At 51.8% G+C, this 24,873-nt stretch overlaps 3 protein-coding genes across 5 annotated transcripts; 2 read left to right on the forward strand and 1 right to left on the reverse strand.

The window, feature by feature from the left end:
* The first annotated feature begins 1,939 nt into the window (after nucleotides 1-1,939).
* On the forward strand, nucleotides 1,940-9,141 carry KANK3 (KN motif and ankyrin repeat domains 3). 3 transcript variants are annotated; one of them, XM_029052018.1, is made up of 10 exons: nucleotides 1,940-2,067; nucleotides 2,164-3,486; nucleotides 4,295-4,454; nucleotides 4,563-4,760; nucleotides 5,115-5,202; nucleotides 5,728-5,950; nucleotides 6,456-6,598; nucleotides 7,109-7,309; nucleotides 7,933-8,031; nucleotides 8,483-9,141. In XM_029052018.1, the coding sequence occupies exons 1-10, from the start codon at nucleotides 2,031-2,033 to the stop codon at nucleotides 8,516-8,518; spliced, it is 2,508 nt and encodes an 835-aa protein (XP_028907851.1). In that variant the 5' UTR covers nucleotides 1,940-2,030; the 3' UTR covers nucleotides 8,519-9,141. The 3 variants fall into 3 exon arrangements, with proteins under 3 accessions (XP_028907851.1, XP_028907850.1, XP_028907853.1); XM_029052017.2 differs by having other exon boundaries at nucleotides 1,941-2,067; nucleotides 8,480-9,141; XM_029052020.2 differs by having other exon boundaries at nucleotides 1,941-2,067; nucleotides 4,295-4,394; nucleotides 8,480-9,141.
* An 806-nt stretch (nucleotides 9,142-9,947) lies between these two features.
* Nucleotides 9,948-11,141, reverse strand: RPS28 (ribosomal protein S28). Its single transcript, XM_029051868.2, has 4 exons — nucleotides 10,976-11,141; nucleotides 10,821-10,868; nucleotides 10,551-10,675; nucleotides 9,948-10,022 (listed from the first exon to the last, which is right to left on the reverse strand). The coding sequence occupies exons 1-3, from the start codon at nucleotides 11,072-11,074 to the stop codon at nucleotides 10,553-10,555; spliced, it is 270 nt and encodes an 89-aa protein (XP_028907701.1). The 5' UTR covers nucleotides 11,075-11,141; the 3' UTR covers nucleotides 9,948-10,022; nucleotides 10,551-10,552.
* Nucleotides 11,140-23,344, forward strand: NDUFA7 (NADH:ubiquinone oxidoreductase subunit A7). Its single transcript, XM_029051867.2, has 4 exons — nucleotides 11,140-11,268; nucleotides 11,572-11,621; nucleotides 20,271-20,420; nucleotides 23,062-23,344. The coding sequence occupies exons 1-4, from the start codon at nucleotides 11,161-11,163 to the stop codon at nucleotides 23,156-23,158; spliced, it is 405 nt and encodes a 134-aa protein (XP_028907700.1). The 5' UTR covers nucleotides 11,140-11,160; the 3' UTR covers nucleotides 23,159-23,344.
* The last annotated feature ends 1,529 nt before the right edge of the window (nucleotides 23,345-24,873 follow it).

Raw genomic sequence — 24,873 nt, forward strand, 5'->3', positions numbered from 1 at the left:
GGCATTCTTTCCTCATATCTTCTGAAAGCAAAAGCTGCTTGTCGGAGCTGGGCTCCTCTCTGCCGGGAAAATCGACCCCTCCCCAGGTCCTGTCTCTTCCCACTGCTAGTCTGTGGGTGGATTAAAATCTGCTATGAGCTAGAGCAGGGTGGGGGTGTAGAGGGGGAGGGAGAGTTGTTGAGCTGGCCCCTCTAGCCCTAAAGGGACCTGCTCCCCTGAGTGTCTTGGGCCAAAGCTTAGCCAAGGGGCTGTTTCCAGTAACTAGTCCCAAGAACCCAGCATGGCCTAGTGGATAGAGCACTGGCTTGGGAGTCAGGAGAACCTGTGTTCTAATCCTGACTCTGCTGCTTGTCTGCTGTGTGACCTTGAGTAAGTCACTTAACTTCTCTGTGCCTCAGTTCCTCATCTGTAAAATGGGGGTTAAGTCTGTGAGCCCTATGTGGGACAGGGACCGTGTCCAACCCGATTAGCTTGTATCTGCCCCAGTGCTTAGAACAGTGCCTGGCACATAGTAAGCACTTAACAAATATCACAATTATTATTATTGTTATGGTGGGCAATGCCAGGGTCAGAAGTCAGCCCCTGGGCCAAACTCAGATCCCTGCAGACACCCATGGGAACCACATAATAATAATAACAATAATATGTTAAATAGTTCCTCTGTGCCAGGTACTAAGTGGTGGGGTAGATACAAGATAATCAGATTGGGCACAGTTCCTGTCCCACATGGGGTTCGCCATCCAGAGGGAGGGAGAAGAGGTATTTAATCCCCATTTTCCAGCTGAGGAAACTGAGGCACAGATTGAAGTGACTTGCCCAAGGTCACACAGCAGGCATGTGGCACAGCAGGAAAGTGAGACAGAGGTACTGAGGCCACGGTCACAAGTGGATGGAGCTGTCAGCAGCTGAGTGGGTAATCAGGTTGCACAATTGGAGACAAACTCCAGATGCTCAGGGGTGGTCGAGGCTGTAGAAGCAGACCTTGAGTGAAGGGCCTCCGTTCAGCTGTCTTTTTTAATGGGTATTTGTTAAGTGGACTGGAGATGCTGGGCCGGGCCCCGTGAGTGCAAATGCTGCAGTCATATCAGAAGAGAGGCGGAAATGTTGACTTGCCCGCCTACCACCGCCCCCCAACCTCCGCCAAGTCATTCATTCAATTCATTCATTCTCTAGTATTTATTGAGCACTTACTATGTGCAGAGCACTGTACTAAGTGCTTGGAATGGACAAACTGGTAACAGATAGAGACAGTCCCTGCCCTTTGACGGGCTTACAGTCTAATCGGGGGAGACGGACAGACAAGAACAATGGCAATAAATAGAATCGAGGGGAAAAACATCTCATTAAAACAATAGTAAATAAATAGAATCAGGGTGATGTACATCTCTTTAACAAAATAAATAGGGTAGTGAAGATATATACAGTTGAGCGGACGAGTACAGTGCTGAGGGGATGGGACGGGAGAGGGGGAGGAGCAGAGGGAAAAGGGGGAGAAGAGGGTTTAGCTGCGGAGAGGTGAGGAGGGGGGTAGAGGGAGCAGAGGGAAAAGGGGAGCTCAGTCTGGGAAGGCCTCTTGGAGGAGGTGAGCCTTAAGTAGGGCTTTGAAGAGGGGAAGAGAATTAGTTTGGCGGAGGTGAGGAGGGAGGGCATTCCAGGACCGCAGGAGGACGTGGCCCAGGGATCGTCAGCGGGATAGGCGAGAACGGGGGACTGAGGAGGTGGGTGGCAGAGGAGCGGAGGGTGCAGGGTGGGCAGTAGAAAGAGAAGGGAGGAGAGGTAGGAAGGGGCAAGGTGATGGAGAGCCTTGAAGCCTAGAGTGAGGAGTTTTTGTTTGGAGCGGAGGTCGATAGGCAATCACTGGAGTTGTTTAAGAAGGGGAGTGACATGCCCAGAGCGTTTCTGCAGGAAGATGAGCTGGGCCCCAGTGCCCGGGGACCAGATCTAAGTCCCAACTCAAGTGCTCCCTTTTCAGCTTCCTCAGCCGTTGAGGGTTTCCCGACCAAGCCGCCTCTCCAGCTTCCAGGGCCGCTATGGCGCAGTTTGACCACCTGAACCCCAACCTCCCAGGTAAGTGCAGGAGGGCCAGGGGCGGGAGGGGGCGTGTCCCCTGGTCCCTCTTGCTCTCCCCGCATCTCCCACGCGTTCCCGCTGCCCGTTCTCCAGATCTGGGTGGTCCCTTCCTGTATCGGGATCAGGACCGAGAACCGGCGGCGGGAGAGCGGAGTCCCTACTCGGTGGAGACACCCTACGGCTTCCAGCTGGACCTGGACTTCCTCAAGTACGTGGAGGACATCGAGAGTGGCCAGTGCCTCCGCCGGGGGCCAGCTCCGGCGCGCCGCCCCCGGGGGGCCGCCCGCTCCGGGCCCGACCCCCGCAGTCCTGGTGGCCGCGCCAGCGGCTGGACGTCCACCGAGTCCCTGAGCAGCAGTGATGACGGGCGGGTGCGGGGCGGGTGGGGCCCAGCCTCCCAGCCCCCGGGGCCCCTGCTCGGCCTCCTGCCGCCCCCGTCCCCCAAGGGGCCCGGCTGGAACCCGCGGGTGGAGAAGACGCTGTTGGAGACCAGCCGGCGGCTGGAACTGGAGCAGGAGTGGGAGTGGGAGCGAGCCGGGGGTGGGCCCCGGCCGAGCCCCCACGCCTCGGGGCTGAGCAGCCCCGCGCCGCCGGTCAGCCCCGCACAATTGCAGCATGTGCGTGAGCAGATGGCCGCAGCGCTGCGCCAGCTGCGTGAGCTGGAGGGCCAGGTGCGCGCCATTCCCGGCCTGCAGCGCCAAGTGCGCAGCCTGCGCGAGGAGAAGGCGCGCCTGCTGGCCGGCCTCGCTGCCGGCTCCCCTGGTCTGGGGCCCGCCGAGGGGGACCCCGGCCCGGCCCGGGCGAGGCCAGGCAAGCTCGGGGAGCTGCGCCGGCTGACGGAGCGCCTGGCCCAGCCCCGGCCTGGGGGAGGAGGGGGGGACGGGGTCGGGGCTGGGGCTGGGGAGTCCCTCGACGAGCCGGCCGCGCCGCTTCGCCACGAGGTAGGCGTGAGCGTGAGGCCGCCGGCGCGCGACGCAGCCACGTGGGTGACGGAACCCCTGCTGGGGCGGCCGGCGGAGGCCCAGCGGGAACTGGACCTGTTGCAGGACAGCCTGGCGCACCAGCGTGGGCTGAGCGCATTGCTCGAAGGCCGCTTGCGGGACGCGGCACAGGAGCTGGAGGCGCTGCGGGCGGAGGGCGGTGCCCGGCTCGCCAGATCCGACCAGGGGACCCAGGCGGAGCTGGGGGCCTGGCCCCAGGGCCCGCGCCCGGAGGCCAGGGATGCAGCCGTGGGGCCCGATGCACCAGCCGGCTGGGCTGAGAAGGCCACCCAGGCCGAGCTGGACCCTGCCGGGGAGCCCCCGGCGGAGCCGTGCCCGGTCCCGGATGACCCGGCATCCAAGGGCAGCACTGGCCGCGACTGGGTGCAGAGCGGAGATGTCCGGAGCAGCCCCAGGCCGGCCAGCCCCCGGGTTGGTGAGTCCCTCCGGCCCTTCCCCTCCCCGCCGGCCTCCGTTGCCCTCCTAGCTTGGCGGGAGCCACGGGGCGGACCGAGCCCTACCATGGAAGACGGAGACGCGGTCCCCGCCCTCCACGGCCACATCCGATCGGGGTGGGGATGGGGAGGGACGTGAACGAACAAACGGCAGTCGGTCGAACGGAGCCGAGTTGAGTTCAGAGAATAGCTATACCTCAGAGATGGCGTGAAGAAATGCCATTCGTTCATTCAATCGTATTGATTGAGCGCTTACTGTGTGCAGAGCACCGTACTGAGCGCTTGGAATGTACAACTCGGCAACAGATAGAGACAGTCCCCGCCCAACAACGGGCTCGCAGTCTAAACGGTACCACCCAGGTGAATCCGTAATAAATATCGATGGAAATCCATAGATCAAGTCCGTCGTGGCTCAAGCGCTTGCGTGGCCAACAAGGAGGGGGATTAAGTTGGGAAGGCCTCCAGGAGGAGGTGGCTTGGAGAAGCGCTTTGGAGGGCGGGGAGAAAGGACATGGTGTTCCAGATGAGGGAAGGGGCCCGAGCAGCGGGGCGGCAGGCAGTGAGGAGATTTGCTGAGGAGACATCAAGTACAAATTGGGATGTAGGGCGCCGCCCCCCCGCCTCCCCTTTTTCCTTCTCGCTTCCCTTCCTCACCTCCTTCCTCCTCTACCACCACCTCTTCTCTCTCCCACTTCCTCCCATTCCGCCTTTGCTCTGGTTCGCTCCGTCGGCCCTCTGCCCCGCCCCGTATTCAGGCCTCTCTGGTCCCCTGTCTTCCTGTACCCACAGGTGCCCTGAAGTCCATCATGAAGAGGCGGGATGGGGCTGCCACCCCTGAGCCCAACACCGGCCGCAAGAGCCTGCAGTTTGTGGGGGTCCTCAATGGAGAGTGCGTCCCCTGGGCACCCCCTTGCCCCCAAACTCCAGGGCACGCCCTGGCTCCCTACAGGTGGATGGGCCACTGCCCTCACCACAGCCTCGGCTGCCTTCCCTTTCTGATGCCCTGCTGGCTCTGAGTCCTGTGCCCCTCACCACATCCCCTCCCTCCTCGTTCCAGATACGAGAGCTCATCCAGCGAAGAAGAGTCCAGCGAGGGAGAGGTGGAGGGCCCTGAGGACAGCACCTCCGGGGCAGACAGCTCCGACAGCAGGAGTGGCTCACCCCCTACTACCCTGGAGAGCTGTCTCGCCGAAGCCCAGGGCAACGAGCAGCCTCCGTCCAGCCCGGAGCCTGGCCCTCAGGAGGTCAAAGAAAAGTGAGTGGAAGAGACCCAGGAGGGGACTTCTCTTTCCTCCCAGACTGGACCCCTCTATCCTCTCCTCATGGCACAGGGGCTAGAGCACGGGCCTGGGAGTCGGGAGGTCATGGGTTCTAATCCAGGCTCGGCCGCTTGTCTGCTCTGTGACTTTGGGCAAATCACTTCTCTGGGCCTCAGTTACCTCAACTGTAAAATGGGGATTGAGACTGTGAGCTCCACGTGGGACAGGGACTGTGTCCAACTCAATTCGCTTGTATCCGCCCCAGCGCTTAGTACAGTTTCTGGCACATAGTAAGTGCTTAAAAATACCATCGTTATTATTATTATTATTCCTTTCCTTCAAACCCCCAGGTTCGAGTTAAGCCCCCGCATGAGGGATGCCTGCCTGATGCTCAGAAAGCAGTTGAGCCAACCTGGAGGTGGCCGGAGCCGGGAGGGAGTGAGTCTGGCACTGCAATGGGAGAGAGGCCTTGATCTTGTCCAGGAACAAAACACACACACACACACACATGGTATTAGAAGGGTGGGGGTGATTTACCTGGGAGTAATCAAGGGTTCAAAATGGGTTGTACATTTTCCCCCTTCCACAAGCCTCCCCACGGCCTTCCCCAGGCCAGGCATTAGGATGAAACTCAAGGCCCTGACTTCTTTCTACCCTGTCACCATTGCCTCGATCATGCCTGCCCTTTCTGCAGCTCCTTATTCCAGAGTGCTCTAATATCACCGTCTTAGGCCAGGCTGAAGCGGGGGGGGGGGGCTGAGGGGGAGGTGCATCAGGAGTGGTAGACATCTCCCCCTCCTCCTCCTCATCTTCAACAGCACTTGAGGGACTACTGTGTGCAAAGTACTGGACTGGGCACATACTCTCTCCTAATGGGAAAGAGAAGCTCTAGGGTCTGATTCCCCCTTTCCTCCCAGGGCTGCATTCCCTACCTCCTTGTGACACCTTCTCTCTGCATCCCAGGGGCCAGGAGGCTGCAGCCTGGTGCAGCAAGAATGGTTCCGGGTGTCCAGTCAGAAGAACTCACTGCCTGGGCCGGTGGCCGATCATCTGATGGCGCTGGCCGAGCTCTCCCCAGCCCTACTGGCCCACGTGGTCAACCTGGCGGATGGCAACGGCAACACCGCCCTCCACTACAGTGTCTCTCATTCCAACTTCCACATTGTCCGCTTGCTGCTGGACACGGGTCAGGGAGCTGGGGAGAGTCGGGGGCTGGGCCCTGCAGGAGGGTGGACTAGTGGCTGAGGCTGGGGGCAGGGAAGCAGAAGCAGAGGGAATTCTCAAATTCAGTGAACATAAATTGCCAGTTTTCCAAAGCAAATGAACAAAAATCCCAGCACAACCTTTCGACCTCAGTGGTGTTTATAGACTGCCTACCGTGTACGGAGCTCCGTACTAGGCACTTGGGAGAGGACAGCAGAAGCAGAAGATGCCCTTGAGTTTACAATCTAATGTGGGGGAGAGTAGACACAGATTGGCCTCTCTAGATGATTGACATCTGTCCTTTGTGCCAAACCCTAATCCCGGCCCTGGTGAGGTTCTTCAGTTACCGAGATGGTCGATAGGTTGGTTTTGATCCTTTGAAAAGTCGATGGGATTGGGGAAAAAGACGGGAGGAGGATGCCACCCTGGGAGTTATTAAACGTCTACGGTCCCAAATCCAACAGGGGATTCTTTCCCCACCTTTCCAGGGGTCTGTAATGTCGATCACCAGAACAAAGCTGGCTACACAGCACTCATGCTGGCTGCTCTGGCCTCTGTGGAACAGGAGGAAGACATGGATGTGGTCAGAAGGCTTTTCAGCCTTGGTAATGTCAATGAAAAGGCCAGCCAGGTGAGCTTGGACCCCAGTCTCCCAGCCAAGTGAGCTGGAATGAGGTCTTTTTCCCCTCTCCTCTCTTCCCCCGTGGCTCTTGGGACTGCCTTTCCACATTCATCCCAGGGTGTCCCACCCGTTCTCAGAAACACTGGTCTACGGGCTGCCCCACAAGGAGCCGGTTGTAACAGGTTGAAGTAAAGTTGGGCTCACCACATGACAGATTCATGATATTCTGAGCAAACGCTGTGGTTTGGGGGTTGAACTGGAGTGGACTTAGAGATGCCCAACCGCAGGAAAGTGTGTATGGGGTAGAGGTGGGGGCGGGATGCAAAATGGCTGAGAACCTGGGGAGATGGAGGAGATCACAGTTGTGGGGGTGGTCCTGGGCGGGGCTGTAAGCTGTCCGCCTGGGGATGGGTGCTGAATATGTGTCCAATGGCTTAATTGTCATATAGTCTGACTCTGCGCTCCATTTCTCCAGCTCCCCCCTTACCTCCTCATGGCCAACATCCTTCCTGTTTTCAGGCTGGGCAGACGGCCCTGATGCTGGCAGTGAGTCATGGGCGACAGGAGATGGTTACAGCTCTGCTGGACAGTGGGGCAGATGTGAACTTGCAGGACGAAGAGGGTTCCACAGCCCTGATGTGTGCCAGTGAACACGGGCGGGTGGAGACCGTGCGCTTGCTCTTGGCCCAGCCAGGTTGCGACCCTGCCATCCTGGATAAAGTGAGTGTTGGTGGCTGCCCCCTGCCCCTGCTACTCTGGAGATTGTGGGCTAAGGGATGGATTAGGGGCTTTGGGTGGCGTGTACGGTTGCTAAGGGACACCCCCTGCCCGGGGAGGGGGTGTGTGTGTCCCTCCCACCTCAGTGACCTACCCCCCCTTACTTGGTGGGGGATTACTACTACTTGAGAAACAGCATGGCCTAGTGGAAAGAATCCAGATCTGGGAGTCAGAATCAATCTGTGGTATTTGAGTGCTTACCATGTGCAGAGCACTGTACTAAGCACGTGGGAGAGTATAACAGAGCTAGAAGATGCATCCTTGCCCATAACCAATTTACACTCTAAAGGACCTGGCTTCTAATTCTGGCTCTGCTAATTGCTCACTACATGACCATGAACATGTCACGTGATTTCCCTGGGTCTCACTTTTCTAATCTGAAAATCAGGTTTCAGTATCTTTTCTCCCTCCCAGGGAGTCCTGTATAGAACAGGCACTGTGGCTGACCAGTTTTTGGCAACTAGTAATTGCTTAGCAAATAGTTATCACCTGGCAGATGCTTTCTCTACCTAGGGTCAGGTCTGCCCACCCCCAGCTGAACCTCAAACCCTTCCCTTCCTTTCCAGGATGGCAACAGTGCCCTGACTAGTGCTCTGAGTGCTGAGCAGAAGGAGATTGCAATGCTGCTGTATTCCCACATCAACGAGGCTAAAGCTATGCCAGAGGTGACTTGTGTATTTTTCCCAGAGGGAGTTGGGCCTCGGGGCATGGGGGGAGTGGAAGACAGGTTTGGTCCTTTGAGGATTTCAGAGGACTTGGGGAGCTGAGGGAAACTCTTCCTCTCCTGACCTCAACTGCTATCAGGGCTGGGCTTGCAGGAGTCAAGTCAGAACATGAAGCAGCATGGCTCAGTGGAAAGAGCCTGGGCTTCAGAGTCAGAGGTCATGGGTTGGACTCCCGGCTCTGCCACTTGTCAGCTGTGTGACTGTAGGCAAGTCACTTAACTTCTGTGCCTGTTACCTCACTTGTAAAATGGGGATTAACCGTGAGCCTCACGTGGGACAACCTGATTAGCCTGTATCTTCCCCAGCACTTAGAACAGTGCTCTGCACATAGTGAGCACTTAATACCAACATTATTATTAATTCAATATTTGTGCTTGTTTCTTTCCAGCAGGTACCACCAGCAGCTGGTGGTGACAGCAGCAGTTAAAGGTCCTTTCCTCCCTGCTCAAGCTATAGGATTTCTACACTGGCCCTATCCTGTGATGGAAATGCTTCTATGCCAACGCCCCCAGGCCCTTCCCCCACTACATTAGTCTCCTGCTGCTCAATGACCTGGTGCAGCAGAGAGGCCACTCTGTTGCCCCTAGTCAACCCCATCCTGACCAAGTGGGGTCAGGACTGGGGAAGCTGTGAAGCTGTAATGTGAATATCTCTTCTGGAAACTTGCTTCAAGTTAGCCCCACCCCTCAAGGTGAATGCCAACATAGGAGGCTGGGCCCCACTCCAAGAATGGTTGCAGGCCCTGGACCCAGAGGGGAACTAGAAGCCTGCAAGAAAGCTCTGCTCAGTGGTGTGAAATGAAAGGGGAGGGGTAGCCTGCCAGGAAGCAGATCAGGGCTACCCTATGCTACTTCTCTGCCTTAAGGAATCAGGCACAGAGCTGGAGAGACCTTAGATGTGGAAAAGCAGTGGAGGGCAGATGTCAGTTTCTTGGACTGCTGGCTCCCACCTCCTATACAGATCACTGCAATGCCCCCTTGCCCTGTTCTTGCCTGAGGCCCACCATTAAGATATCCCATCCCAATAAAGTGCTAGGCATCTGGAGTGTCATTGGACTCATTGTTTCTGGGAACAGACTTTCCTAGAGGGGGTTACCTGCTTTAGCCCTGCCCAGCTTTTTGAAGAGGTAGAGCAGTTAGGATTGTTTGTTACAGCAGGCTAAGCAGTACAATAAGCATTTTCCCAAAAGCAAAATGAAACAGCTCAAGGGGAGCTACTCTCTAGTTTCATTTACATATTTGAACCTGGGGTTAGGAGCTTGGCCTGCAGAGCAGACTTCTACAATACTCTCACCCATAGCAAGGTAGCACAGTGGCCAAACAGCTTAAGACCCCTCTCTTTTTCCTTCATATTGTCCAAAGCTACATCTATTTCTCCACTGGGGATCCTTTCCATTGAAAATACAGGAGCCATCCTGTTGTGAGTTATACTAGTCAATCACTTACACTCAGAGCACTAGAATTGCTTGGGAGAGTACAATATAACAAAAGACATCCCCTCCCCACCATTTTATAGTTAAGGGAAAGACATTAATACAAGTAAGATATGTGCTGTGGGGTGAGACGAATAAAAGGAGCAAGTCAGACTGACAAAAAGGAGTAGAAGAGGAAAGGAGGGCTTAAGTTAGGGAAGACCTCTTGAGGGAGATGTGGTTTCAATAAGGCTTTGAGTTGGGGGAGAGTAGTTGTCAGTTATGAAGAGGGAGGGTGTTTCAGGCAAGAGGTCATAGAGAGAGGCTCCTGCTATTTACAGCCACTCAAGACTGTTCTTCCACATAACTGCGGGGGGGGGGGGGGGGGAAGAAAACTCATAATGAGGCTAGCACATTTACTTCAACAGACCAGCACAGACAGAACACTTATACAAATTGTCTTTTATTTCACATGATTAGGCTGCCATTCTCCCTTGAGTCAGTATTCCACCGCCTGCACCTGAAAGAGCATCAAATTTGGGTCCATTTTAATCCCCCCTTTCCTACTACTCCAGACATTTACAGCAACATTAACACTCCCTTTCCCAACCCTTTCAGATTTAAAACTTCTTTCAAGCCTACCCCAGGCAATCCCAGCAGCCAACAAGCTTTCTTCCCCATTGTGTAGTTAAACGAAAAGGCAGATGTGACTCGCTCCAGGTAACGGAGCAGACCAGTGGAGGAGCTGGAATCAAAACCGGATCTCCTCTATCAAATCACCGGTATTGTCTGAGCGCTCACAAGGGGGCGGATTCTACTGTGAACTTCCTTTTCACGAAGTCACGCTGCCTCCCTGAAACAATAGTGAGGGGCCTCATGGCTGCTGGGATATACACCGAGGTGAGGGCCAAGATATCAGCCTCAAGCTTATCACGTGGGACAGCATGGCGTCGATGCCGAGCAGCTGGTCACCGCTTTCGGGGACCACAGCGGCCTGTTTCCGGGCCTGGTGGGCCAGAGGTCCTTTTGCCCTTGTCCATCAGTTTACCGTTAACGCAGCCTTCTGGCTTCACGCTCGGACTCCAACAGGGTCAGCACATCGCCCTCCCGCACTGGGCCCTTCACGTTCCGGATGATCGAACGGCTGGTGTCATCCATGAACTCCACCCGAACCTAGGATGGGGTTAAGGGAGGAAAAAGAAAAAAGAGAAAGGCAAGGGGGTCGGATGAGGCCACCGTTCGTGGGGGGGGGTCCATTAGGAGGGCGCAGGAGGTGGGTGGGCCGAAGAAGCTGTCCCGCCTCCCGCCCCCCCCTTACCTGCGTGCACTGGCCCTGTGAGCCGGTCCGGCCTAGTACCTTGGTGACCTAGGGCGAAAAGAAGAGCATGAGCCGAGCAGCTTCCCTCAGCCCGGCAACCCGGCCACCCCTCCTGTCTGCAGGCTGGCGACGCCGGGACGGGCGGGGACCCTCACCCGTGCTAGCTTGATCGGCTGCACGCGACTCGTGTCCATAATGGCGGCCAGCAAAGAGGCTAGAGAAAAAGGAAGGGTGGGTCGGTCCCGGCGGGACATTTATAGGACTCCGCAGCTCCTCCTCTCCTAGTTTTTGCACCTATCTCGCGAGAGTCGGGGACCTCCGTGAGTTCGGCGGCATTCCCATGATGTTCTGCGGGCGGTGGGGGCGGAGCGGCGCTGCCCTTCAGTTCGGACCCAAGATGGCGTCGGCAACCAGCATCATCCAGTGGCTCCGCAACACTCTGTCTGGGGTGCGGGCCGGGGCTGCGGGGCGCCAGGACGAGGGAGGGACTGGGCTGGGCCGGGCCCCTCAGGCCTGTGGGTTTCCCTCCGCCCCTGGGGCCGCTCCTTTTCCCTCGCGGGACTCCGTTCCCTCAGCCATGGGGCCGTCTCCTCTCCCCTGACACGGGCCCCTCTTCCCTAATGGGACAGCCTTCTTGTCCCCTGTCCCCTCAGTTGGGGACCCCTCACGGCACCCACGTCCCTGCCTTCGGGGCCTTCACCCTCTGGGGCCTTCCCCCGCCCCATCCCCTCATCGTCTTCTCCTCTCACAGCACAACCTGCAAGCCAAACTGCAGTTGCGTTACGCCGAGATCTCCAAGAGGTGAGAAGATCGCCCTCTCTTCCCCATTCCCGCGCCCCGTCATCTGCCTCCCCACCTCAATATATATTCCTCCACTTTGTTTCCCCTTGAGGTTATCATCCCTGTTGGCGGGGGGTGGGGGAGAGAGTAGAAACCCCCTGCAAAACCTGCATTTCATTCAGTAGAGGGACATTGCACGTAGACCCTCAATATATATTTTGGGGTGTGTGCGTATACACGTACTTATGTTTGAAGAGACTGCTGACTAAACCTTATCCTTGAGTACGAGTGTGACCTTAAAGGCCGTATGCAATTGACCGTCCCTTCCACCCTGCACATGAAAAGATTGTCTCGTGCTGTGCTTTGGATCGGATATTTGCAGGACCTGGGAGTAATAAATGCTTCTTTTTAGTATCGTAACTTTCTTGAATCTTCTCTAAAAGGGATGGCCCTTCTCCGACTTCCTACCTACTAGGAGGCTGGTCTCTCTGACAGTGTTATTTCGTAACAGATCGTTGCTTTGCCCGATTGTTTGAGATTGGGCTTCTCTTCTTCTTTAAGATATTTTATCCTCCCGACTTGCAAATGCTCTATTTTAAGTTCACTGTGTAGCAGCAGCAGCTTGCATAACCTATTATAAATATTTCTTGTGGGTTTTGCTCAACAAAGCTACATTATGATGGGCATTGCTTAAATGCTGAATTCCAAAGACCTCTGGTCTTACCCATTTTATGTTCGATGTGGTTAATAGCTGTTTTCAGTTTGCTTTAAAGCTAGGTGTTATATTGTTGACACGCTCTGTCAGTCTCCAAATGGGCTTCTCTGATTAGGTTTTCCACTTGATTGTTGTTGAACTTGCATCCTGCCAAACTGAATTCCGTGATCACCTACGGCTCAGTATTACCGATATGGATTTTCAGGTGTACGCACTGGTCTGTAATCTAGGTTTTCAGGCTCATTGTCAGTCCGAGGTGTTATGCCGACTCAGCGAAGCTGTTCTTACCCTCTGCATGTATTTTCCAAAGCCGCCTGCTGGATCCTGGATGATGGTGTCCAGGTCTTTGGCTGATTTCTGTTTAGTTGGGAGAGTTTTCCAGCAGATTAAAAGTACATTCTAATGCCAGCAAAAAGATATTTTTGTCATTCAAACAGGACTGGACCTAGTACTTAACACTGCTTTCTGCTGCTGCTGCTGATGGTGGTGGGGAGAGGCTCAGGCAGGGCAACTTCAATTCAATCAATCATTTAATTGTGTGCTTACTGTGTGCAGAGCATTGAACTAACCATTTGGGAGAATACTATATAACAGAGTTGGTAGACATGTTCCCTGCCTACAATTCTGACTAGATCAATCATGCAAATGAATAATTGTAGGATTTTGAATTTCTTAAGGCAGCCAGACCAAATTCTTCTCAATAGCTGCTGAAGCCATGGTGTCAGGATGTTAACTGCTTTCTGTGCTCTTGCTCCCTCTTTGACTGTGAGCCCTGTGTGGGACAGAGACTCTCTAACTACCCCATCACTCGGAACACAGTAAACACTTAAATGCCGTAATTACTTATTTTACAATGCTTACAATACTACAGGGAAGGAAAGATTATGCCCAGTGCTGTTGTGGTAGTTTAACACCCATTCTCTGAAGGAGCACGGTGCTCACATGGTTTCAGCTGTCGCCTCTGTGCAAATAAAAGAAGCATATTTCTTAAGTGCATGCAATATGCTCACTACTAGGGTAAATACAGAGTTATGAGACTGGACATAGCCCACATGAAGCTCACACTCTATTCCCATTTTATAGATGATGAAACGGAGGCCCAGAGAGGTTAAGTGACTTGCCCGCAGCAGTCCAGTGGTGGAGCTGAAGTGGGAACCTTCATCTCCTGACTCTATTGCCTTGCTCTTTCTTCCCAGTAGGCCACCTCCTTTTTTAAAAATGACATTTAAGTGCATACTATGTGCCTGGCAGTGTACTAAGCGCTGGGGTAGATGCAAGATAATCGGGTTAGATCCAGTTTGTCCCAGATAGGGCTCCCAGTCTCAATCCCCACTTTAAAGATGAGGTAACTGAGGCACAGAGAAGTTAAATGACTTGCCCAAGGTGACACAGCAGGCAGGTGGTGGAGCTGGGGTGAGAATCCTGGTCCTAGTGGGCTCTTTCCACTAGGCCACACTACTTCCCCTGCTCTGCAGTCACAGATCTCTTCCTGAAAGACTACCTTACAACTCAGTATCTCCAAAACTGAGCCCCTCTAAACCTTCTTCTCGTCCTAACTTTCCTATCATCGTCAGTAACACCACTAACTTCCTGGTCTCAGAAAGTCATCCCTGACTCATTTCCATCATTGATCTCCCAAATTGAGTTGGGTTCTGAATCCTGCAGGTTCTCCCCTTTTCATGGATCTGTCCCCTTCCTCCCCACCATGATCCAAAATCAAAACCCTCACCGTCTTTCAGCTGGAGTACTACAAGAGCCCCCCTGCAGGGCCTCCTTTCTCCAGCTTCTCCCACCTTCAGTCTAGAGAGCCATATGTGACTATCTTAACAATATTCTGATTACCTCACACTCCATTCCTTAAGCCTCCAATGAGTCCCTTTTTTTCCTCATAATGAAAGCAAACTGCTGACTTTGAGGCTTTCCAGCAAGGGGTTCTGTCTTTTTCCTAGCCACTCTCTTCTGCTACACCCCAGCTCTCCCACTTCGCTCTTCCCAAGCCTTAGAGTTGTCTGGCAATTTGAAGGTGACACTGCTGAGGGTGATATTGTAGCTATGATTGTGAGGGTCATAGAGGGAGAATCCCTTGCAAATGACTTAGTTTCTAACTGTACTTTGTTCTCTACTCTGCTTTTCCCAGAGGTGTTCCCTAGCTAATCCCCCACTTCCCTTGCCCTCAGTAGTATTCATTGAGCACTAACTGTGCGCAGAGCACTGTACTAAGTGAAGCAGCATGGCCTAGTGGATAGAACACGAGCCTGGGAGTCCAAAAAACTTGGGTTCTAATCCCTTCTCTGCCGCTTGTCTGCTCTGTGATCTTAGACAAGTCACTGAATTTCTCTGTGCCTCAGCTACCTCATCTGTAAAATGTGGATTAATATCGTGAGCCTCATGTGGGACGTGGACTGGGTCCAACCTGATTAGCTTGCACGTGCCACAGCATTTAGTATAGTGCCTGGCACATAGTAAACACTTAAATACCATAAAAAAAAATTATTGGGATAATACAACAGAGTTGGTAGACCTGTTCCCTACCCACAATGAGCTTATAGTCTAGAGAGGGAGACAGACATCAATATAAAATAAATTACAATTATCTACTGTCTTATTGGACCATTTTATGTCTGCTTGTAATATTGAAAGCTCAAGAGCAGGGACCGGGTCCTTTACTTTTGTTATACATTTTGTTAATGGTATTGTTAAGTGCTTACTATGTGTCAGGCACTTTACTGAATGCTAAGGAAGATACAAGATAATCAGGTTGGACTCAGTCCCTGTCCCACATGGGGCTCACAGTCTTAATCCTCATTTTACTCTACTCCAATGTCCTGTTCCCACCCTATCTCACACACTTGATCTTGTGATCTCTAGAAACTGTACAATCTCTACCATCACCAATTCTGAAATTCCTTTATCAGACCATTCATTCATTCGATCATATTTATTGAGTGCTTACTGTGTGCAGAGCACTGGACTAAACACTTGGAAAGTACAATTCAGCAACACAGAGACAATCCCTACCCAACAATGGGCTCACAGACCACAACCTCCTCATGTGTTCTCTTTCCCATACATCCACTCCCCACAAATCTGTCCTTTTCCCCTACAGAGACCTCCATTCCTTTGACCCCCTTCCAATGTTCTACAGCCATCCTACCCCATTTGGTCTCCATACACAAGATACCTTGTCCTGACACAGACCGACACACTCAACACCACCCTCTCCACTGAACTGAACTCCCTCCCCGTCCCTCCGCCGTCTTGTACGTAACCCTGGATCACCTTCACAGTGCGCTTCCTCCACTCCTGTGCCCAAGCTGTGGAGCACTTTTGGAGGAAATCCAGACCTCTGTCTAACCTTGTCTACCTTAAATTCATTCTTATCTGCTTCAGTTCTGCCCCAAAACAATACTTCTTCCTAATTCACTCCCATACCCACTGCCCCAGCCACCTGTTCCGGACATTTGAACTCCCTTCTCATACCTCCTGTCCCACTGCCTCCACCATCTCTTTCCCCCAATGACGTGGCCACATACTTTATCAACAAAATTAAATACCATCAGGCATGCTCTCCCTAAAATCTCTGCTCCTTTCCAATCACCCCTCCATCCACCCTCTTCGACTCTCCCTATATTCTCTGCAGTAAGTCAAGATGTAATCTCTCGCCTTCTCTCTAAATCTACCCCCTCCACTTGTGCTTCTGGCCCCATCACAAGAGAAGCAGCGTGGCTCAGTGGAAAGAGCCTGGTCTTGGTCATGGGTTCTAATCCAGGCTCCGCTGCTTGCCAGCTGTGCGACTTTGGGCAAGTCACTTAACTTTTCTGGGCCTCAGTTATCTCATCTGTAAAATGGGGATTAAAACTGTGAACCCCACGTGGGACAACCTGATCACCTTGTATCCCCCCCAGCGTTTAGAACAGTGCTTTGCACATAGTAAGCACTGACCAAATACCACCATTATTATTATCCCTTCATACTTTTTTAGAACTCACCCCCCCTTCTTTATTCCCCCCTTGACTGCCCATCTTTAATTGTTCATTTTCCAACAGCTTCTTCCCCACTGTTTTCAAACATGCGTATGTATCCCCTATCCTTAAAAAAAAAAACTCCTCCCTTGACCCCATGGCTCCCTCCAGTTATCACCCCATCTCCCTCCTACTCTTACTGTCTCCAAAATTCTTGAGAGAGTTGTTTATACCAACTGTCTCCACATAATAATAATAATAATAATAATGGTATTTAAGTGCTTACTATGTACCAGGCACTGTTCTAAGCACTGGGGTAGATTCAAGAAAATAGGGTTGGACCCAGTCCCTGTCCCACATAGGGCTCACAGTCTTAATCCCCATTTTACAGATGAGGGACCTGAGGCACAGAGAAGTGAAGTGACTTGCCCAAGGTCACACAGCAGCAAGTGACAGAGCCCAGATTAGAACCCATGACCTGATTCCCAGGCCCGTGCTCTATCCACTATGCCATGCTACATACTCTTCTCCAATTGTCTCCTAGATCCCCTACAATCTGGCTTTTGTCCCCTTCACTCCACAGAAACAGCCCCCTCTAAGGTAACCAGTGACCCTCTTCTCACCAAATCTGACAGCCTTTATTCTGTCCTCATCCTCCTATACCTTTCAGCTACCTTCAGCGCTGTAGACCACTCCCTTCTTCTTGAAACTTTGTCCAACCTTGGATTCACTGACACTGTCCTCTCTTAGTTCTCCGCCTATCTCTCTGACTGCTCCTTCTTAGTCTTTTTTTCTCTGCTCCCTCCCCCTCACCCCACCCTCTGTCAGTAGGGGTCCCTTAAGCTCAGTTCTAGATCCCCTTCTATTTTCCATCTACACCCACTCCTTTGGAGAACTCATTCGCTTTCATGGTTTTAGTTACCATTTTTATGCAGATGATTCCCAAACCGACATCTCCAGCCCTGACCTCTCTCCTTCCACCTTCAAGATAGATCTACCTGGTTGTCCTGCCGACAGCTCAAATTAAACAAATCCAAAACTGAACTCCTTATCTTCCCACCCAGACTCTGTCCTCCCCCTGCCTTTCCCATCACTAGACAACACCACTATCCTCCCTATCTGACAAGTCCATAACTTTGGCGTTAACCTTGACTCCTCTCTTAATCAACCAACATAATAATAATAACGATGGTTTTTGTTAAGTGCTTACTATGTACCAAGCACTGGGGTAGATACAAGCTAATCAGGTTGTCCCGCATGGGGCTCACAGTCTTAATCCCCATTTTACAGATGAGGTAACTGAGGCAAAGAGCAGTTAAGTGACTTGCGTAAGGTCACACAGCAGACAAGTGGAGCTGGGATTAGAACCCACGACCTCTGACTCCCAAGACCGTGCTGTTTCCACTAAGCCATGCTGCTCCCTGCTTATTCAGTCTGTCACCAAATCCTGTCGGTTCCACCTACACAATATTGCTCCATCCAAGCTGCTACCATGCTAATCCAAGCACTTCTGTCCTGCCTTTGACTACTGCCTATGCCTCCTCACTGACCTCCCCGCCTCCTCTGTCTCATTCATTCACTCAATGGTATTTATTGAGCGCTTACTGTCTGCAGAGCACTGTACTAAAGCTATCCCCACTGCAGTCAATACTTCACTCTGCTGCACAGATCATTTATCACAAAACATTCAGTCCATGTCTCCCCACTCCTCAAGAACCTCCAATGACTGCCCCTCCACCTCTGCAATCAACAGAAACTCCTTACCATCGGCTTTAAAGCACAAGGTCAGGTTGCCCCATCCTACCTCACTTCACTGATCTACTGTCGCTAAGCCTGCACACTCCACTCCTCTAGCGCCAGCTTACTCCACTCCTCTAGCACCACTCTCTTCTATCTCGCCGCCGACCCCTTTCCCACATCCTCCCCCTACCCTTGAAGTCCCTCCCTTTCCATATTCATTCATTCAATAGTATTTATTGAGTGCTTACTATGTGCAGAGCACTGTACTAAGCGCTTGGAATGTACAAATCGGCAACAGAGACAGTCCCTGCCCATTGATGGGCTTACAGTCTAACTGGAGGAGACAGACCAAAACAGTAGCAATAAATAGAATCAAGGGGATGTACATCTCATTAAAACAATAGCAATAAATAGAACCGAGGTGATGTACATCTCATTAACAAAATAAATAGGGTAATAAAAAATGTATACAATTGAGTGGACGAGCACAGTGCTGAGGGGAGGGGAAGAGCAGAGGGAAAGGGGGGGAAAAGGGGGCTTAGCTGAGGGGAGGTGCAGGGGGGGGTAGGGGGGCAGCAGAGGGAACAGAGGGAAAAGGGGAAGCTCCGTCTGGGAAGGCCTCTTGGAGGAGGTGAGCTCTAAGTAGGGCTTTGAAGAGGGGAAGAGAATTAGTTTGGCGGAGATGAGGAGGGAGGGCATTCCAGGACAGCGGGAGGACGCGGCCTAGGGGTCGACGGCGGGATAGGCGAGAATGGGGGACGATAAGGAGGTGGGCGGCAGAGGAGCAGAGCGTGCAGGGTGGGGAGTAGAAAGAGAGAAGAGAGGAGAGGTAGGAGGGGGCAAGGTGATGGAGAGCCTTGAAGCCTAGAGTGAGAAGTTTATGAAGTTTAAGTCTCCATATATGCCAGACCACCACTCTCTCCACCTTATGAGCATTATTTAGGTCACATCTCGGAGGGCCTTCCCCAGTTAAGCCCTCTTTTCCCTGGCTTGCTCTCCTTTCTGTGTCTTTTATCCACTTGAACCTGTGACCTTGGACATTTGATATTCCCCCAACCCCGCAGCACTTATGTCCATGTCTTTAAATTATATATTTTCAGTTACTTGTTTAATCATACTGATGTCTGTCTCCCCCTCTATACCGTGAGCTTGTTATGGGCGGGGAACGTGTGACTGTTAATTCTATTGTATTGCACTCTCCCAAGCACTTAGTATAGTGTTCTGTACATAGTAAACGTTCAATAAATACAATTGATTTTACAGATGAGGAAACCGAGGCATAGAGAAGTGAAGCTACTTGCCCAAGGTCACCCAGCAGGCAAGCAGTGGAGCCAGGATTAGAACCCAGGATCTATGACTCCCAGGCCTGTGCTTTAGGCCAAGCTGCTTCTCAAGTGCATTTCCAAGTGGCTAGCACAGTGCCCCAAGGGCCACGTAGATGTTCAGTAAATACTGCTGTTGCTGCTGCTGATTTGATCTGCTGTCCTGCAGTGGGTTTTTATAGGCCTTGTTCTTGTCAAGATCATGAGCTGCTCTGTGTGTTTCTTGCTTTACTGCAAATTGCTCCTTCTCATCACTCTTCATGTTTGGATGATAGCTGGGGTGTGGTCTGTGCTCTTCAACCATGTTAAAATGCCAGACCTGTGTCTGCTCTTGGCTATTTATTAATTATTGGTCATACCTCAGAACCCTGGAAGGTGCTGTCTCCCCATATCTCCCTAACCAATCCTAGGGGCACCACCTACTCCTGAGGGAAAGTTCTGGTTAGTTTCTTGAAGAGAGGTGAGAATGAAAATATTATGGGGGAGGGCCGAGGAATATGTATTGAGGTTGTGTTTTTTTTTTTTTTTCATTTGTTGAGGGTTTTTTATTTCCTTCCTTTACTCCAGATGGTTCCTGAAGATTCAGTCTGGGGCCATTTTGCAGGAGCCCCTCAGCTTCTAGCCCTCTGGCCCTCCCCGCCGCCCTCACCCCGCTAAGAACCCCAAAGGTTCCTTCCTTAACCTAGTTCAGACTTGTGAAGTACATAGGTGAGCAGGGAGCCAGTGCTGACTTGTGAGGAGTTAGGCAGAGTCAACCTGGCTAGATGCTGCCCTGTACACCACCTCCGACTCCCATTTCCACCTTTTCTGAGGGGTGAGCTGTTCACCTAAATGCAGACAATCAGAGGTATTGGAGCAAGGAGTCTTCTAGCTTGAGACTTCCTCCCAGCAGCAGTGGAGTTTGTCAAATTTCTCTTCCGTTCCTATCTAGAACGCAGCCGCCTCCCAAGCTGCCCGTGGGTCCCAGTCACAAGCTGTCGGACAATTACTACTGCACCCGAGATGGCCGCCGGGAAGCCTTGCCTCCAGCTATCATAATGTCTTCTCAGAAAGTCCTTGGCCCAGGTACTCCGGCTCAGAAGTAAGTGTGCCTGTCGGGGATTCTCCTTGAGCTTCAGGTTGAACAGAGCAGGATGGGGCTTCAGATAGGTAGCTATGGCTATTATGTATTATATAATCTACATACATCAAGCCGCCCTCCCTCATATTCAGAGATTTTGCTGCCGCAGAAGGTGAGAGCCTGTCATCGTGTGCAGATGTTGTCATTATCATTGTTAACATTTATTGAGCCCCGACTGTGGGCCAGGCACTGTGCTAGGTGCTTGGGAACATGCAACAGAAAAGACACAGTCCCTGCCCTCGAGGAGTGTACAATCTATTGGGGGGTGACAAGCAGACATAAATGGTGAAATGTATGAGGTAAAGGGAAAAGAGCAGCACTAGAAATAAGGTAAGCAGTTAACCAGATAGGGACACATATATTAAGGCGCTAAGGAGGCTGATGGGCAGGCTTGACTAGGAATGTGTGGACAGGGTTAGTCAGAGAAGCTTAATCTTGGAGGAGGAGGCTTTTTAGGAGGGCTTTGAAAGAGGAGAGAACTGTGATCTGTCAGATTTGAAGGAGGGTCGAGGGCTCCGTGAGGGGAAAGGGACCTTTGTAAATGAGTCACATACAGGGAAGTGGAGAATGAAGTGCAATTTGGAGGCTATCATGGGAGGAGTGAAGAGTGCTAGCTAGGGAGAGGGTTACAGCTGAGGATGAGAGAGCTGGTGGGGTGCCTCAGGGCCTATGCTTAGGCATTTTTGCTTTATGCAACAAGGCATGGGGAATTCTTATGTGGGAATGGGCATCTGGGATATTATATTTATTGAGCTCTTACTGTGTGCAAAGCACTGCACTAAGTGCTCGGGAGAGTACAATATAACATTAAACACATTACCTGCGCACAACCAGCTCACAGTCTAGGCGGGCGACAGACATTAATATAAATAAATTACAGATATATACATATATGCCATGGGGAAGCATGTGGGGATACTCCAGGAGAAGCTAAGAATGTGAAAAGGTGCAGCCAAGCCATTAGGATGACTATCAAAAGTGCATCACACTTGTTTTTCCAAACGCCCCCTTGCTCCGATCTCTGAGGGAATATTGGGTTAGGCAGACCTTTTGGCATGGCCATTGTGGCGGAGTTTATGATCATCCCATCACCCCTTGCCCTCTGAGGGAGTTGGTATTGAGTTGCAAAATGGTCAGCAGATAGGGAGATGGCTGGAGGAAAGGGGTGGAGAAAGAAAGAACCCACCAACTGGACAGTCAGCTCATGAATACTTGAGTTGACTATATGCCATTCGATTGTCAGCTCCTTGAAGGGAGAAACTGTATATTTTCCTTTTGTATCTTCCCAATCACCCAGGGTGATGCTCTGCACACTGGCACTCAGTAATCAATCAATGGTATTTATTTAGCGCTTATTGTGCAGAACACAGTGCTAAGCCCTGGGGAGACTATACTACAACTGAGTTGGTAGACATGTTCCTTGCCAGCAGGAGCTTATAGTCTAGAGAGGGAGAATAAGAGTGGGTGGTGATGATTCCAGTTTGACAGATGAGGTCATTGAGGTTCCGAGAGGAGCCACTGGTCCTGGATCATCCGGTGGCAGAGCACAAGGAAAATTTATGATTTGGGAGCTGAAAATCATAATCATCTGGCTTATGCAGACATCATGTCAGCTCATGGGCAGGGATGTGTCTCTTGATTCTGTCTTACTTTCCCGAAGACTTCATATAGTGCACTGTGCTAAATAAATACCATGCCCCAAATTGTTGGCATTCGGACAGGGTGGGTGGCCATAGCTAACTCACCCACCTCTTGGAGCCGAAATAAGGACCGGAGGCGAAGCCAAGCTGACGGGCCTATCTTTGGCCCCCTGATGGCGGGTGAGGGATGATGGGGCAGGTGCCACTGCTGCCATTCTTTAGATCTGCACCAGGGCTGGGAGCAAGCAATTCTTTTCACCCTCTCACCGAAGTCCCATGAGGAAGAGCTATTTGCCCAGTCAGTCCCCCCCAGGCAGCCTGGAGGGCCTGCTGGAGACAGGAAAAAGGTTGGAGCTCTGAAGCCACTGTGGCATACACAGCTCATGGGGATGCACGGCCGCGGCTACTGCCTCCTGAGGAATCAACCCCATTCCATGACTGGATCCTCGCCCCAAAGCAGCAGTGCTTGTGGGGCCCTGTGGGGTCCAGAGCTACAACTCCCAGTGGATCCTCCAAGCTTTTGGGATAGTCAGTCCATCGGGTGGGAGAAGAGCTCCTCCTCAAGGGGCTTGTGGGAGGGAGCGAGAGGAATTGCTGGTGCTCAGCCCTGGCTCCCCTTGGGGACCCCAACTGTGGCACTGGGGAAGCTCCCCAGTGGCAGCACAGCATGAGTATCTTTCCTTCCTCTCCTAGCCCCTCTTTCTGTCCCTCTCTCCTTATTTTCTTCTCCTCTGACTCCCTCACCCTCTTTTCTTCTCCCCTCCCCCACTTTTCTTCCCTCCCTATTTGTCCCTACACTCTCAAAATGAAGTGAGCACCCCTGGATCAAAGCACAAGGGCTGACGATCCTGCCCATTTTAGATTTCTCTAATTCTTAGCTATTGTATTGAGTATTGTGGCACAGTTTGTTTCTCTCTGCCATCTGCTTGTTTCCTTTCCTGAAAGCTGTCTTCTTCCTTCAGCTTGGAATCTGCTGGGGCAGCCACTGGGAAAAAACCAGTAACACCAGGACCCCCCCTGAAGAAGTGGGAATTGTCGAAGGATCAACCATATCTGTGAAACGACTAAGAGACCCAAGATGGTGATGCTAGGGTAGATGATACTTTCTAGGACTGACTGGAAGGCTCCAGCGCGGCCTCAGAGCCAGTTACTGGATTATCCTGAGTACAGTGGGGAGGGGAGTTTATTCTTGGGCAAAAGAAAAAAAATGTCTCCCCTGGCATATGAGAAATATTCTGAACTCCATTACTTGTGTGTGTGTGTTTTATTTTCTAAGACTTGCTTGAGTTACATGAATTCTAGAGCAGTGGTGCTTGAGAGTCTGATGACAGCATCACTGTTTCTCTCTCTAGTTAGTTTGCTGAATTAGTATCCCAGGGGTGGCCTGAACATTATCACCACCACCAGATCATCAGTTAATCCTTTCTAAGCCCTCACCTTGGTACTCAGGCCCAATTCTTGGCATTCCTACGTTCTAAAGTCCGACAAGCTGGTCTAATGCCATGAAACAGGAAAAGAATGGGTACACTGCTCCCCCTTTCTCCTCACAACAGAGGGATCAGAAGGCTGAATTGGGAAGGAAGAGGCAGCTGGTCTCAGCCCTAGCTCCTCTGAAGCAGAATGCTCTGCTTTTCTGTCTGATTGGAGGAAGCAGATACTATCCAATGCTCCTGCTTCTCGCTGGGCCCCTTCAGCTCCCATCCTGTGTTCTTGCTGTCTTCTATAAGGGCTGTTCCCCTACAGTGCTTTGGGAAGCATCTCCAGGGGTTTGTGATATAGAATCCTGGTTAGAATCTCACCCAAATTTCCCTCTGCCCCTCACAAATCCCCACTTCAATATCCAGCGTCAACTCTGTGTGTGTCAAAAGTTGAGTGTGTTATCGTCCCTCCCAAATGTCAATGTTATGAAGATAAGCCATGCAATATTGGGTGAAAGGAATGATTCACCGAGCTTCTTATTCTATCTCCAACAATAGCACCAAAAGATATGTGGAGGAACCATGTGATGGTTGCTTTCTTTGTCCTCCATCCTCGTGATTAAGTATCTACCACCTACGTCCCTAATTCTCCTAATAATCTACGTTGGTACCATCATCCCTGTATCCATTTAACTCTTCCTAAGCCTGCAAATGATAATGGTGGGATTTAAATGCTTACTATGTGCTAAGCACTTTTCTAAGTGCTGGTGTAGATACAAGAGCTGATATTGGATACCCATTTTGCAAATGGAGCTCAGGCACAGAGAAGTGGAGTGACTTGCCAAGGTCACACAGCAGACCAATGGCAGAGCCAGGCTTAGAACCCAGGTCCTCTGACTCCCAGACCCATGCTCTTTTCATAGACCATGTTCTAAGCCCATTGATAAGGAGTGGTATTTCTTGAGTGCTTGCTGTGTGCAGAGCACTGGTCTAATCACTTGAGAGAATACAGAACAATAGAGTTGGTAGACAAAATGCCTGCCCACAAAGAGCTTACAGTCTAGAAGAGCTTGTCAGTGACAGTGGTGTTTGCAGAGCATTTAATTTATGTTCAATCATATTTATTGAGCACTTACTGTGTGCAGAGCACTGTACTAAGTGCTTGGGAGAGTACAAGTCTGGGGCTGGGGGGGATGGACATCAATACAAATAAATTACAGATATGTACATAGGTGCTGTGGGACTGGGAGAGGGGAAAAATAAAGGGAGCAGGTCAGGGTGACAGAAGGGGGACGCTTAGTCTGGCAAGACCTCTTGGAGGAGATGTGCCTTCAATAAGTCTTCGAAGAGGGGAAG

Source organism: Ornithorhynchus anatinus, chromosome X1 (genome assembly GCF_004115215.2).
Source record: "Ornithorhynchus anatinus isolate Pmale09 chromosome X1, mOrnAna1.pri.v4, whole genome shotgun sequence".
Lineage (NCBI taxonomy): Eukaryota > Metazoa > Chordata > Mammalia > Monotremata > Ornithorhynchidae > Ornithorhynchus > Ornithorhynchus anatinus.

Coding starts and splice junctions, on each gene's coding strand:
- KANK3 (XM_029052017.2), top strand. CDS start 2,031: ATGGCGCAGTTTGACCACCTGAACCCCAACCTCCCAG. Junction 2,068..2,163: donor CCTGAACCCCAACCTCCCAG/GTAAGTGCAGGA, acceptor CCCGTTCTCCAG/ATCTGGGTGGTCCCTTCCTG. Junction 4,761..5,114: donor CCTCAGGAGGTCAAAGAAAA/GTGAGTGGAAGA, acceptor TCAAACCCCCAG/GTTCGAGTTAAGCCCCCGCA.
- RPS28 (XM_029051868.2), bottom strand. CDS start 11,074: ATGTCCCGCCGGGACCGACCCACCCTTCCTTTTTCTCTAGCCTCTTTG. Junction 10,869..10,975: donor AGCCGATCAAGCTAGCACGG/GTGAGGGTCCCC, acceptor TTTTCGCCCTAG/GTCACCAAGGTACTAGGCCG. Junction 10,676..10,820: donor CACAGGGCCAGTGCACGCAG/GTAAGGGGGGGG, acceptor ACCCCATCCTAG/GTTCGGGTGGAGTTCATGGA.
- NDUFA7 (XM_029051867.2), top strand. CDS start 11,161: ATGATGTTCTGCGGGCGGTGGGGGCGGAGCGGCGCTGCCCTTCAGTTC. Junction 11,622..20,270: donor TACGCCGAGATCTCCAAGAG/GTGAGAAGATCG, acceptor GTTCCTATCTAG/AACGCAGCCGCCTCCCAAGC. Junction 20,421..23,061: donor CCAGGTACTCCGGCTCAGAA/GTAAGTGTGCCT, acceptor TTCTTCCTTCAG/CTTGGAATCTGCTGGGGCAG.